The sequence below is a fragment of the Pristis pectinata genome, chromosome 2 (assembly GCF_009764475.1).
Source record: "Pristis pectinata isolate sPriPec2 chromosome 2, sPriPec2.1.pri, whole genome shotgun sequence".
In the NCBI taxonomy this organism is placed as follows: domain Eukaryota; kingdom Metazoa; phylum Chordata; class Chondrichthyes; order Rhinopristiformes; family Pristidae; genus Pristis; species Pristis pectinata.
Window position 1 is genome coordinate 38,510,460 of NC_067406.1, and position 15,993 is coordinate 38,526,452.

Consider the following 15,993-nt stretch of genomic DNA (forward strand, 5'->3'; position numbering starts at 1 on the left):
TCAAGCCCTAGGGAGTTATCAGTCATTAATCTGTTCAATTTCCCAAATACCATTTTGTCGCTAATACTGATTTCATTTTGTTTCGTCCCTCTCACTAGACCCTGACTTCTCCCAAATCCCTGGAGGGTTATTTGTATCCTCCTTTGTGAAGTCAGTATATATTTAGTTGGTCTGCCATTTCTCTGCTCCCCATTTCAGACTGCAAGGGACCGCCATTTGCCTTCACAGATCTTTTTCTCTTCCCCTATCTATAGAAGCTTTTACAGTCAATTTTTATGTTCTCTCCAAGCTTACTCTCCCACTCTTCCTAATCAATTCCTCGCTCCTCTTTTGTTGAATTTAAAACTGCTCCCAATCCTTAGGTTTGCTATTTTTTCTGGCTTTTGTACAGTTCTCTTTCTTGGATCTAATACTATCCATCATTTCTTTTGTAATCCATGGTTTAGCCACCTTTCCTGTTTTATTTTTGCACCAAATTCTTGCTGGAAGTTCAAGGTCTCAGTTACAACAGACTCAATATAATACATTCTGCAGGTGGGTGTTGGGGGAATGACTGCCCATCAAACATCAGCACTTTTGGAAGGTGAGGATCAGATGGGAGCAAGACCTACAAGTTGTTGTGGGGCAGGTGTCAGCATATAGTGGCAGAATTTTTCCCTCATTAAACTATTTACTTTTTAACCTTTTTAGTTATTCTGTTAAGCAGTCAAGAATTGCTCAAATGTTTACTAGAATTCATTATTGATAATTTTATTATTCATATAGATGCCTATTATTCGATTTGAATAATTTAACTTTCAATAATGGATTCTAGTAAACATTTGAGGACAGAAAGCTTTGCAGTGCCTTGGTGAAGTTGGAGAATATCTGTCAAGGGCCTTGTATTTTCTCTTAAATGTGCTTAATTTGCATAGGCTTTAAGATGAGCAATACAAATCCACAAACTACAATAAAAATGTTAATCTTTTTTCTGTTGTGCATCCTCATAATGCCTTTTTGATTGTTGTTTCTGCATGAATAAAACACAGCTGTACATCTCAATAGGATTTCAGAGGTTCCTAGGCTTCTGCCTAAAATAAGCAGTTATTAACATAGCTGATCAGTGCTGGGATATATCTTGAGGGCATTTTATTATGAGTTAAAACAGATTATTTTTACCTTTTTGAAATTGATTCCGGTAACATGGCTGGAATATTTTATGTAACTTTTTCCAAGGAGTCAGGGCTTTTATGTTATAAACTAAATCCTGAAATCAGAGCAAAAAACAAACTGCTGGAGCAACTCAGTGGGTCAACCAGCATTTGTGGAGGCAAAGGGTTAGTCAATGTTTTGGGTCCTGAGGTAGGGTGTCAATCTGAAACGTTGACCATCCCTTTGCCTCCACAGATGCTGCCTGACCTTCTGAGTTCTTCTCGCAGTTAGTTTTTTTTTGCTCCAGATTCCAGCATCTTGTGTCTCTAAATCCTGGAACTCCCTGTCCAGCAGAATTTTGCGAGCATCTTCTCTTGAAGGACTGCAGCAGTTCTGGAAGGTAGCTCACCACCACCTTCTGAAGGGCAACAAGAAGTGAGTTGCCCCCATCCCAAAAATGTATAAAGAAAAATAAATATTTGATTTTGTATTAGACATCACTTTTATCTGTTTGCAATTCCCATCATTAATATCCTGCTCAATATTGACCAGAATATGGATCGTCTGTATCAGCACAACAGGAGCAAGACAGCATATAAAGAGAATAATTGCCATTTGACACCATTCCGATCTAAGAAATCCAGTCAGTGGTGGACCAGGCAACTAATTCTATATCCGCTCTCAACAATACCAGCATACCATTACTGGACTTTGTAGAGTGAGCAAGGGTGTAATTAATCACCATAACATGCTTACATAGATGGCACCTCCAAACCTCATTGCCTCTGCTAACCAGATAAATTTGAATACCATTGGTTTACAACATCGCCTTCAAGCCACACACTAGCTTAACCTGCCCCATCATTGAGCCAAAGTTCCTGTTAAACTCCAGTGTGGATGTACTGTCACCACAAAGGCTGCAGAATGTAGGAGGTATGATTAGCAAGTTTGCAGATGATATGAAAATTGGTGGTGTGGGAGATAACAAGGAAGTTTTCCTCAGACCACAACATGGTATAGATCACTGAAACGTTGGGTAGAGCAATGGCAAGTGGAATTTAATCCTGACAAGTGTGAGTTGATGCATTTTTGGAAGGCAACATGCACAATTAATCTCAAGAACCCAAGAGGGTGTTGATGAACAGAAGGACCTTAGGATACAAATCCATAGATCCCTAAAAGTGGCAGCACATAAGATGGTGAAGAAGGCAAATGGGCTCCTTGCCTTCATCACCTGTGGCATAGAATATGAAAGTTGGGATGTTTGAAGCATTGGTTAGACCACACTTGAAGTACTATGTGCAGTTCTGGTCACTATATTATAGGAAGGATTTATCTGTGCTGGAGAAGGTGCAGAGGAGATTCACCAGGATGTTAACTGGATTGAAGCATTTTAATTACAAAGAGAGACTGGATAACTTGATTTGTTTTCCTTGATGTGGAGGAGGCCAATACATGATAGTGGTATATTAAATTAATGAGGGGGATAGATAGGGTACATAGTAAAACTCATGTTTTCATTGTTGGCGTGTCTAAGCCAAGAGGGCATAGGTTTATGTGAGTGATAGGAGGTTTAGAGGAGATCCCAAGGAGAATGCTTTTCACATCGAGAATGGTTGGAATCTGGAAGGTGCTGCCCAAAAAGGAGGTGGAAACAGATGTGGAAGTAAGAGGCATTGAGATAAATTCTTGAATCACAAGGCATAGAAAGCTATGGACCAAAGTAAATGGGATTAGTGTCGGTAGGTACAAAAGGTGGCATGCACCTGGTCTGCCGAATGGCCTGTTTCTCTATGACTATAACTCTATCTAAGGTTGAAGTGGACCAACATCTTTTCAGAGCATCAAGCTATGATTAGTAAAGGGGGACCTGCTAGTGTTGCCCAAAATGTTGAAAGAAATGACAAAAACCCTCATGGGACTGAGATTATCCAGTGAGATTTTATTTCAAAAATTTAAGCATGGCAATGCATGCTCCATCTGTGCAACAAACACAATCTTTTGAAAAGTTTAATAAATGGATGAAAAATAGTCCACAACTTGTATTAGCTATGTAGAGCATAGAAAACTGCAACTTCACCCAGACCATTAACTCACATAGTCACATTTCAGGATTGTGAAAAAGTGAAGGGGTAAAAATATTCTGACTAAATAAATTATTTTTTTTCTACAAGTGCAGGAGTATAGGACATCAGTGTAAAAATTAACAGGACATAATTGAGAAGAATTGAGTAATGGAAGTGTGGAATGGGTTCCTTGCAAATTAGTTAATGCTATATTGATTTAACTTCATCAAGTACTTAATCATTCATTATGAAATAGCAGCCCAGCAAAAATGCAGTTGAAGATGACAGTATGTTCGCAACAAGATATTGTACAACCTCTGGAGTCACCTCAGTTGTATGAGTGAAATTGCCTTAAATTTTGTTAGTATTCTTGTATTATCCTGCCTTTAGAACACTTAAGTAAACAGTTGCTTGGAATATTAATTTTTTTACATAAAGCCACTTTATTTAAATTTTTCACAGTTTTGCTTATAGATTGAGGAGAAACTTGGACTATACATCTGGCCTGGTCACATGTGGGAGGCAAGGTCCAAATGAAGGATGAAGGCCAGCATTAAAGCTTTGGATGAGGTTAAGTGACAGCTGAGGTTTCAAGTGTGACCTTAGAGGAACAGGAATTAGCTATGCAAGCTGGTTTACAAAAGAAAGAAAATGAAATGAAAAGAGACAAATCACTTAAGACCTGAAGAAAGCTTACATGGACCTGAGACTGAAGTTTAGATAGAGTGGTAACCAGTAGATGTAATGTATTTGGATTTCCAGAGGCATTTGAGAAGGTATCATGTAATGGATTACTGCACAAGGTCAGAGTGTAAGAAATTGGGTAATATGTTGGCATGCATACATGAGTGGCTAAGTAACAGAAAACAGAGAGTCAGGATAAATAAGTCATTTTTGGATTGGCAAAAATAAAAAAAATGAGCTCCACAGGGATCAATGTTGGGGCCTCCACTATTTATAATCTATATTGATGACATGGTTGAAGGGACACAATGTGGTGTAGCTAAATTTGCTAATAATACAAAAGTAGATGGGGAGGACCCAAAGAGGCTGCAGAGGAATACAGACAGGTTAAGTGAGCGGGCGAGAAGTTGGTAGAAGGAAAGTCATGTTGGAAAAGTGAGACTGTCCACTTTGGAGCTAAGAAGGAAAGAGCAAATTATTATTTACACCAAGTAAGATGACAAATTGTGGCAGAACAATCTGGGGATTGTGCTGCATGAAACACAAAGTGTTGACATGCAATGGCAAGCAATTGCAGCAAATAACTAAAGAGGCTATAGAAATATGAGTATTTACTGCAAAGGATATAAAGCTTCAATTTAGGGAAGTTTTGATACAACTTTACAGAGTGCTGGTGAAACCATACCTGGATGATCGCAGACAATTCTAGTCCCTATATTTAAGGAAGAATGAATTAGCATTGGAGCCAACGCGGAGAATAATCACTAGGTTTCCTCCTGGGATGAAGAGGTTGACATATGAAGAAAGATTGAACAGATTGGGCCTATACTCATTGAGTTTAGAAGAAGGAGAGGTGATCTTACTGAAATATGTGATTCTGAGGGATGTTGACAAGGTAGCTTCTAAGAAGATGTCTCCTCTAATGGGGATATAAACAAGTAGAGCAGCATTGCTTCACTGTAAGGGGTCACCCATTTTAGATGGCGATGAGGAAGAATTTGTTCTCTGAGGACCATGATTCTTTGGAATTTTCTAACCCAGAAAGTTATGGAGGTAGAGTCACTGAATGTATCCAAACCAGAAACTAACAGAGATTTAAATCCCAAGAGCATCAAGGAATGTGGAGAGTGAGTGGGAAATGTTGAGGCCAAGATTGGATCAGCGTGATTTTACTGAATGATGGATCAGACTCAAGGGGTTAACGGCCTTCTTCTGTTCCTTTTTCTTATGTCCTTGTATATAGACTAGGCATTGGTCTCTTTAAAGTTAATTTTTAACTCTAGCATCTCAACAATATTCTTGGACTTCTCCTATCATCTGAAAGTTTATTCCACATGCTAATCATTCTTTGTCTGAATGAGTTATGAGCCAGTACAAGTAATCCTTCCATCATTTTGTTTTGCTGGGAGAAATAATCATCCTCAAGGTGATCCAATTATCAGAAGTATTCCTTTCTATTTAGTATAGATATGGCTGAAGGATGGCATGATTTTTATTTTGTTGCAACGTAGTTGGAGAGAAGTTTGCATTTATTGGAACGTAGATGGAGAGAAAATTAAAACTGGCAGCTGAATTTCTGTTTTTAAAATTGGTTTAAAAAGACAATAACCAAATAAAGTAAAAATTGACAGTTATGATTTAGACAAAGACAATGGTGAAACATGAGATTTTTTGATAAAAATATATCTCCACTTTAATTATACACTTGAATGAAAGATAGTATTCATTTGTTCTTCTGAATTCCTTCTCTGTGAATACTTTTGACTTTTGACTAACATTTGGGAGCAAATGAGTTATTTGCTTAACTTGAATTAATCAAATAAATTAGCACACTTCACTTTATTTTAAATTGAGATACAAATTTAATGCAATTAAGAAATTATTCTAATGATGATGAGTAGGAAATGATTTTGCACATTAAAAAATACTTTACTCTAGGATATGTAAGATTAAGGAGCATTAGTTGGAATAATGTCTAAATGTTCTGGTGGAATACTTTTTGTCAGCTTCTACTTCTGCTGCGCAGCTAGTATACATGCTGAAGGATGTTTGGAGCCAGAAGTAAATTGAGCACAGAGAGTCTTTGTTTATTGGAGATTTTCTGGTCTAAGCAACAAACATGCTCCAAACACATATTCATACCAACTAAATTATGCATAAAGGTTAAAGAAGCAGAGCTTAATTTCTTTGTGAAAAAAGAGACTTCAAGGTGACTTAACTGGGGTTTGAAGATTATGAAGGAAAATTACAATATTCATTATCATCAAGTATTCAAGTAGCAGGGGACTTGGGTTAAAAATGAACAAGTTAGATTTAACGTTTCCAGCCAAAAGTTAGTTCTGTTGTTTAATAAATTGTTCAGGAAATCCATTAATGTAAATGGATTCAATAATATATTAATTGTGTTTCAAGAGAGAAAGGGGATTGAAAAATATGATGCAAAGGGAGAATTAGTAATTTTGAGTCTGATTTTGCTTATGTTTCAAGTACACTGGCATTGATCATTCTATTGTGTAGTCTAAGAGGCCACATTGCACAATTTCTCATCATATAAGACATTTATCAGGAGGTGTAATAATAGAACTCACACATTTTTCACAAATAGCAGGTCATTAATCTATTATCTTAACAAAGACACTTCAAATGGAGATATTACTGCTGCTCTGCATAAAATCCAGTGGAATGTCAGTTAAATTAATACCATCAAAAATATGACTGGAATTAAAAAAGGATAAATTTAACAACATAAAAATAAATTTCAAAAACATTTAATACATTACTATTTCTTCTCCTACCATGACAGAACTCATTGTCGAAAAGGAATGCAAATCTGGCTAATAACTTGTTGCCCCAAATTGCAAACACATTTCCTCTAAAGTAAAATATTTTGGATGCCGGAAATCTAACGTAAAAATAGAAAGAATGGGAAAACTCAGCAGATCACACTGCTTTTGTGCAGAGAGCAGAGTGAACTGCCAGCTGGCTGCAAAACAAGCATACGCATTTTTCAGTGTTCTGTAACTATGCATTGCAACATGGACACACAGAACGCACTGAAGGTCAGATGTATTGAGTCAGGAGGTATTCCGTAATGTACTGAACTGAGGGGCTGGATACACTTCATATCTGGCTCCCTCTTTACAGCACCATTCATTTGAATAGGATAGTTGACCTTCACTGAAAGAGTCAGTGAAGAGAAGTGGTTTATTTTTTTCTTTATTTTAATTAGTATTAATATTTTAGTCAACAAGGTTAAAGTGTTTAGAAGTGCACTTATCACTTTTAATGTTTGGAATTTTTGTTTACAAACATTATTCCTTTAATTATTTGCATGTTGATCATCAGAGGCATTTACAAACAAGGCAAAAGCTTCTGACAACAAAGTTTGTCAGTGGGGCCTTTGTTTCCATTATCTGTGGCATAATCATGGCTCGCAAATCAGTTTGTTTCATAGAAGGGCCACAGCAATAATGCCAGGAGGTGCTAGGAACTGTTCAGACAAAGAACAGGGTTAGCTGGAAGCCAGATGGAAGGTGTGTGGTCCAGCGACATCCTCAGATCACCATCCATTCATCAAGGTTGGCAGGACTTGGAGATATAAAGAAAAACACTGTGGTTCCAGATGAAACTGTTGGTTTCGATTACAGGTAATCTGAGGAGGATATCCTCGAAGGTTCATCAAATAAGACCATCTGGGTAGAGTTGAGAAACAAAAGTGGAGCAATCATTTTGCTGGGTGTGTACTACAGCCCTCCAAACAGTCAGCAGGAAAAGGAGGTGTAGATACATAGGCAAATCACAGAGAAGCATAAAAATAGTAGGGTAATGGTAGTCAGGATTTCAACCTCCCAGTATTAACTAAGAACAACTTATTGCAAAAAGCTTAGAGTATCTTAAAGTGTGTCAGAAGAGCTCTGAGTCAGTATGTAGATAGTCCTACTGGAGAAAGGGTGATACTGGATCTAATCTTTGGAAAAATAGCCAGGGAAATGCACGAGGGAGTGTCATTGGAAGAGTGTTTCAGATATAGTGCCAGAACCCTGTAACTTTGTCCTGAGGAAGGACAAGAGTGGGCCAGAATTAGGGGAAGACTAATTTCAACTTGATAAAACAAGAGCTGGCAGTAACTACTTGCATTAAGACAACAGACAACCAGGTGAGTCATAGAGTAATACAACATGGAAACAGACCCTTCTGCCTAACTGGTCCATGCTGACTATGGTGCCCACCAAGCTAGTCCCATTTGCCCGTGGTTGGCCCATATCCCTCTAAACCCTTCTTAACCATCTGCTTATCTAAGCACCTTTTGTTTGTTATTGCACCTGCCTCAATCACTTCCCCTGGCAGCTCATTCCATACACGCACCACCCTCTGCATAAAGAAGTAGCCCCTCAAGTTCCTTTTAAATTTTTCACCTCTCACCTTAAACCTATATCCTCTTGTTTGTAGTTCCTTTACCTGGGAAAAAGACTATGTGCACTCACCCTATTTTTCCCCCTAATGATTTTATGCACCTCTACGAGGTCACCTTTCGATCTCCTACACTCCAAGGAATAAAGTCCTAGCCTGCCCTACCTCTCCCTATAACTCAGGCCCTCAAGTCATGGCAGCATCCTTGTAAATCTCCTCTGCACTCTTTCCATTTTAATGCTGTCTTTCTTATAATAGGGTGACTAAATCTGTACACAATGCTCCAAGGGCGGTCTCACCAATGTCTGTACAACTGCAACATAATGTCCCAACTCCTGTGTTCAACGTCCTGATTAATGAAGGCCAGGATGCCAAACACCTCCCTTATCACCCTGTCTACCCGTGACGCCACTTTCAGTGAACTATATACTTGTACTCCTAGGTCCTACTGTTCCACAACACTCCCCAGGGCCTGACTATTTACTGTATAAGTCATACCCTGGTTTGAATATATGCATGTCTGTGAGGTGTGAGTTGAGCACTTCTAATCTGTATTCACCACGGAGAAAGACATTGTAGTTGGAGAATCAAGGGAGGGAAATGATGGAATTCTAAAACAAATTAACATTGAAAAGGAGTGGCTATTAGATGTCTTTGCAGGTCTACAGGTCTTGGGAGGCAAAGGAGGGGATTTCTGGTGTCCTGACAGAAATTTTCAGACAACTCCAGTCACAGAAGAGATCTAAATAACTGGAGGGCAGCAAATGTAAAACCTTTATTCAAGGATGCCAGCAGGGATTAGCCGGGTTATTTCAGGCCTGTGAGTCTAACATCATTAGTAAGGAAATAATTAGAAAATATTCCGAGGGACCATATTAATCTGCACTTGGAGAGGCAGTGACTGATCATGAAGAATCAGAGATCCTGTATAACAAATTTGATTGAATTTTTCAAGGAGGTGACCTAAGGATGGTGCAGCTGATGTTGTCTATATCAACTTCAGTAAGGCCTTTATCAAGGTTCTACATGGGAGACCATCCAAAAGTTTAGAGCCTATGGTTTCCAAGGTAATTTGGCAAACTGGATCCAAAATTGGTTTGGTGGTAAGCAACAAAGGGTGATGCCTAAGGATTGTTTTTGCAATTGGAAGCTTGTGGCCCATGGTGTACTACTGGAACCCTTGTTGTTTGTTATATACATTAACTATCAGGAAGTATGATTAGCAAGTTCTAAGGTTGGTTGTGTTGCTCATCATGAGGAGGGTAGTCTTTGGCTGCAGAATGACTTTGCTAAGTAGGTAAGATGGACAGGGAAATGGCAGATGGAGTTTAATCCTGCAAAATGCGAGGTGATGCAGTTTGGGTGAACTAATAAGGCTAGGATATATACAATGAAAAGAGGGCCCTTTGTATACATGTCCAAGCATCCCTGAAGGCACCAGCACAAGCAGCTAAGGTGGTGAAGAAGGCGTGCAAGATACATGCCTTCATTAGCCAGGGCATATAAGAGCAAGGAGGTTATGATACAATGATATAAAGCATTAGTCAGGCCACAGCTGGAGCACTGTGTACAGTTCTGGTTGCCACACAAGAGGCAGGATATGATTGTACTGGAGAGGGTGCAGAGGAGATTCACCAGGCTGTTGCCTGCGATGGAGTGTTTCAATTATGAAGAAAGGCTGAATAGGCAGTGTTTGTTTTCCTTGGACTGGAGAAGGCTGAGGGGGAACCTAATATTAGTGCAAAATTGTGACTGGCAAAGATAGGTAGATAGTGGGAAATATTTCCCCTCAATGGATGTGTCTATATCCAAAGGGCAGAGGTTTAAAATCAGGGGTAGGAGATTCAGGGGGGATCTGAGGAACTTTGTTACCCAGGGTGAGACTGAAATCAGGAATGCACAGCTTCGGGGCATGATGGAGGCAGGTACTCTCACGACTTTTAAGTACTTAGATAAATGTTAGAAATGCCATGGCATGGAAGGTTATGAGCTGAGGGATGAAAAATGGGACAAGTAAAGATACGTACTTGATGGCTGGCATGGACACCGTGGGCAGAAGGTCCTGTTTCCATGCTGTCTAACCTGCTGAGTATCTCCAGAAACTTCTGATTTATTTCAGGTTTCCAGCATTTGCAGTATTTTGCTTCTGGATCTAAAGAAGGTATAAATGACAACAGCTAGACCATTACTTGCATCTTCTGCACAAATCTTAACAGAGGTTTAAGCAACATCACATGATCATCCATTTAAGCTCTTAGTAGTCTTTTGGACTATTAAGTCCAACAATTCCAGATCATTCCCACTGCTCATATTTACTTTCAACAACTGGTGCTAGAAATAATTTTACTTTTACCATTTGCAGGGCCTATTGACCCTTCTTGGTAAATTGGTTAATTATTGTCACATGTGCCGAGGTACAGTGAAAAACTTTGTTTTGCATGCCATCCATACAGATCATTTCATCACATCGGTATATCGTGGTAGTACAAGGGAAAAGCAATAACAGAATGCAGAATATAGTGTTACAGTTACAGAGAAAGTGCAGTGGAGGTAGACAATAAGGGGCAAGGTCATGATGAGGTAGAGTATGAGGCCAGGAGTCCACTTTATGGTACAAGAGCTCCATTCAATAGTCTTATAAAGGTGGGGTCGAAGCTGTCCTTGTGCCTGGTGGAACATGCTTTCAGGCTTTTGTTTCATTGTTCTTTTGTTCACGTACTTAGACCAACACTATCTTATTTTGTCTTGGACTCTTACAACTGCTTATAATGTCACAGAAGGAGGCCATTTGGCCAACTGGGTCCGTGCTCCTCCCAGGGAGCAATCCCATTTATCCCATTTTCTCTCATTACCATGTGCCCCTACAACCTATTCTCTCTCACAAATGCCCGTCATGTAGACACATCTGTTGAGGGAAACATTTCTCACTATATCCCTTTGACTCTTTTTGTCATTATCTTACACTGAGAAGTAAAAAAAACAGTAGCCAATTAACCCACCAGCAAGCCTTTGGGATGTACGAGGATGCCAGAGCGCCCAGGAGAACCCCACAAGGTCACAAAGAGAACATGCTCACTCTACACAGATAGTACTTGAGGTCAGGAATGAAGCAGACTCCCTGGAGCTATGAAGCAGCAACACTAATTGCTGTGCCATCGTGCTGCTCATCATTGTAGTATCATCCATTTTGTCATTTAATCTCTCTTGTCTTATATCCTATCACAGAATCTCTCTTTTGTTCTTCTCTCCCCTTTCCCAACTTTCACTGGCTTTGTACTTGATTAGAATCTAGTACGTCACTAACTTTCCCCCTTCTATTGAAAGGTCAACTGCTCTGTTTCCCTCATCACTGGTGCTGTCTGATCTGCTGAATATTTCCATCATTTTTTGTGGTTCTTATTGCAAAGTGTCTTGTTCTACACACTGACTTTGACGTGTTTAAAACTAAATACAAGCAGAATAACAAGGGAGGTTTCATCATCTTCAGCCACAGCTCACTTGAACAGATGCTGAAAAAGTAGTAATAACTATCTGAAAATTGTGCTGCAGGATAATAAAATAGATGGATCAGTGTTTTTGGTAAAATAGTGGAGAAGAATTTAATAAAAATGCATTAAGCATTCAAACACTAACATTCCATGATAGAAGAGAGTAGTGGAGACTGAAAACTGGGCACGTTCTCATTAAAATTATACTGGATTTAGTATCAAGGCATCACTAGATTTATATTTTGCTGTATTATATAAAATACATTTTTTATGTATTGTGTTTGTTATTATTTTTCATTTCAGTGCAGAATTTCTCCGTTGTTTTGACAAACTGCCTTGAGTCATTGATACAGCTTCTTAAAAGCAGAGCTGAAAACAATTCATCAAAGCTAATCCCAGTGCTCCAAGGAATTATATATAAAATAACTAAACAACTTAACGCTTGACAAGTGTTCTTTTCCTCACTCTCAGCTTCCTATTTCTCTCTTATATATTGTCTTTATTTTGATGATGTAATCATAGACAGTTTTGCTCTGACTTGTCAGAATAGGAATTTTTCTTCGCTTGCGAGCCCTAATCAGGAACTATATTATAAGCAGCTTGTGGTACTCCATTCCAGATGTTGAAGTCATATGGGCTACATAGGCAGCAGGTACCATAGCACCTGTTCAGCCGCGGTGACCAAAGATGAATCTCTAACTGTATCATTTCTCCAAGATTCCTTGTGCTGCACATCCTCCATATCCTTCACTGTTCTCTCTGTATCCAGGCCCAATTATCCCACACCGACATTTATTTTCATAGAGTCACAGATTCATTTAGCACGAAAACAAGCCTTTAGGCCCACTTGGTCTGTACTAACCATCAACCATCCATTTCTACTAATCCTATTTTATTCTCCTCACATTCCCTACCAACTCGTAGATTGTGGGATGTGGCAGGAAACCGGTACATCTGGAGATCACAGGGGGAACGTACAAATTCCACACAGACAATAGCACACGAGGTCAGGATTGAACCCAGGACACTCGAGCTGTGAAGCAGCAACTCTACCACTTGTGCCACTGTGCTGCTCCAAACTTCCAGGAACTTACTGCTCCTCACCCCTGGTCTTCCACATATCCCATAATTAACAGGTTTTGAAATCTAAGTTGGGCAATACTTCACCTTATCATTTTAGCTCATCTTGTCTGGTATTTTTTTCAACCTTTTGGTGGTCTCAGCTGCTTGTGACTGCTCCTCATCTATGTACTCTGATTTAAAAAGTGTTTGCCTCATTCTTCTGGGCTGATGTCTGATTCTTTATGTTTGTTTGCCTCCAGCTTCATATAATGTATAGTAAATTCCACTACTCCTTAAAAGGAGAATTATTTGTCATTTTTAAATAGACTTCAATCAAAACTCAGTATGGTCAAATTACTGAGTCAGAGCCACATTTCATTGATCATGTCATATTCTACAGTTTTCAATGCCCTGCTTCAGTCTAAATCCACCGTATAATTGTCCCTGCAAATGACTGTCTTGGTTAATTACAAAGCTAAAGTATTGATTGGAGCTCCATTTAGAAAAATTAACTGTGTTCAATGCTCTGTGTGTAACCATCAAAATTCCAGGTCATGATGGCAAGAGTAGGAAATAATTTTAATCTGGTTCTGTAAACAAAAGTGATTTCTTTTATTGCCACTAGTGACAAACTGGGCACTAATAAATTAGCCCCAGAGTAACTGTAGTGTGAAATGGGGTTGTTTGATGGAGGTACTATGACAGTTAAAGTCTAAAAAGGCCAAGAGTTAGGATGTATTGCTGTGTTGCAGTCCAGATAATTTGATTGTGCTGATAACAGGTAAAGCTCAGAAAATATATAAACCACAGCATGTTTATGTTCTCTGTTATCGCCAAAAACATGATTTTTACAAAATGAATTCCTAAATATTGCAAATCGAAGTCAGAAGCAAACTGAGAAGTAACAGGAAGTCACTGCTTAGCACCTCAATTGATTCATTTTCTTCCTTCTTCCTTCCAGGGGGCATCTTCAAGCTTGGTGGTAAAATTTGCAGACACTGACAAGGAACGTACGATGCGTCGCATGCAGCAAATGGCAGGGCAGATGGGGATGTTCAACCCAATGGCAATCCAGTTCGGTGCATATGGTGCCTATGCTCAAGCGGTAAGTGAGGCTTCAATTTCAGTAAAGAAAAAAAACGCAATTTCTCAAATTCCCTTGCACATTGTTGCTGGTTGTCGAAAAGGGAAAGTGCTTATCTTGACCAGAAAATTGAATTAGAACAAGGATAATTCATGATTTCAGTAAAGTGTTACTAATGTGAAAATCTATAATTACAACAGTAATTATACATTAATATAGCAATGATAGTTATATTACCATATATCTATATGTAACAGATGTGTTATATATTCATATATCTATATTACATCGATATAATTTTTCTCCATGTTAGGCATTCTAGGAAGTGTAATAGTACTTCTGAATGGTACATTTCAGTCATCTTTGCTTCACAAGCAAAAATATCCTGGCCATTTGAAGCAATGCTGTTGCCATGGTAACACTGTCATACAAGATGTTTTATAGTGGTTTATGTAGACATGGTGTCAATGCTTAGTGGCATGATTGCATTGTCAGATGTAACCAGCACTACTAATGATTTTAAATGAAAACCTCAGATAAAATTTTGAAAGCCTCACTGTAACAGTTTGCAGTCCCTCAGAATAGATAAAGGAGTCAACAATACAGCTCTGGTCCCTCATGGCCAGGACTGCTGTCTCTCAGATTCTGCATGCAGCTGGACTAACTCGCAGCCTGATGTGAGATCTTTGTGCACATGGCGATTAATCCACATTTACTGGGGACTGGATTGGAATACCTATTGGTGGCAAATATTACAAATATGTAGCTCTCTTAAATTGAGAGCACAAGCAAAAGGAGGAGGAGAAGACAATCTGGCCCTTTGAATTCATTAGTCATTTAATATTTTCACGTCCTCCAACTCAATTCCACTTTTCCCATGCTTTCACGACATTTCTTAATTCCTTTGTATGCAGAAAAGAAATGGAATTGAGTACATACTGAAAAAAGACAATGGACAAAGCAAAAGAGCTTGGGATAGTCAGATAGATCATCCAAAGAGACAGCACGGGGGCAGATGACCATCTATGGGATATAATCCTTCGATTCTAACTGCCTCAGTTTTTAAAGGAGGAGGCTGGCTCAACCCACAGATCAGCTTGTGGAGATCAAGCAATAGGAAACAGAGAAATTAAGATTAAGACTATTGGGAAAATAGGGTTAAAAAAAAGTTTCCTTTGCAGTCTTCCAGTTAAGTAGGTATTTGAAATGGGCATTGAACTTTTCAGGCATCATTGCTTTGTTATTCTTGGCTCCTTTAGTCTGTTTAATCTGTGTCTCTGGTGAACTTTGCACACAGTCATCAAGCAAGCTTGCAAGCTCTGAGACCTGGAACACTGCACTGGGCTCTGAGCAGCCTTTGATCTCAATGCTTGGCAACACCGGGTTCCTGCCTCCTAGCCCAACGATCTCATTGGTCTGGAATTTGGGGGCAGCAGGAAAACAACGGTGTTCATCATTGACCTCAGAGAAAGTCCCCACAAAGATGCAGCAACTCCTGTGATGTGAACTTTTTCCAGTCCAATGCCTGCCGGGATTTCTGGTGACGAACAGCTGTGATAGAGCAGCCTGTCACATTAAGGAATGCTCAGAGACAGCAACTCAGGAAAGAAAATGCATAACTTCTAAATACCTTTTTCAACCTTTTCAGAACACTAAATACAGATTGAAATGTACAAATGTGATTACGGTAAAAGCTAAGAAATGAAAATAAACGTACAAGATATCTATTTTAAAACCCATGATATTTTGAAAGGTTTATCTGAGGAAATTTCACGCCACATGCACAACATTATGTTTTTATTGCCATAGACCATATCAAACAGTATTTATGCTTTAGTACACTATTAAAAATTCACTTAGGCCTCACACAACAAAGCATAAAATATGTAGTGTATATTACAGCAAAGCATTGGCCTAGAAGTTCCTGTGCAGCTAAAAGGTTTGTGTTAGGAGGGCCTTACGGTGAGCAGTCAACTATTTCAGTCATTGCCCCAGTTCTAAACTTCAGTTGCAGCCCAGGCCCAAGGTCTAATGCAAACTGACTGCCCTCTACACATTTCCAAGTTTG

At 39.0% G+C, this 15,993-nt stretch overlaps 1 protein-coding gene across 8 annotated transcripts in view; it reads left to right on the forward strand.

Moving 5' to 3' along the window:
- The window catches only part of celf4 (CUGBP, Elav-like family member 4), a 903,775-nt gene that overhangs the window by 730,774 nt on the left and 157,008 nt on the right, over nucleotides 1–15,993 (forward strand). For all 8 annotated transcript variants that reach the window (XM_052037920.1, XM_052037946.1, XM_052037937.1 and 5 more), the window contains exon 6: nucleotides 13,803–13,946. In XM_052037920.1, coding sequence (XP_051893880.1) covers nucleotides 13,803–13,946 — 144 coding nt within the window. The remainder of the gene's footprint in view (nucleotides 1–13,802; nucleotides 13,947–15,993) is intronic.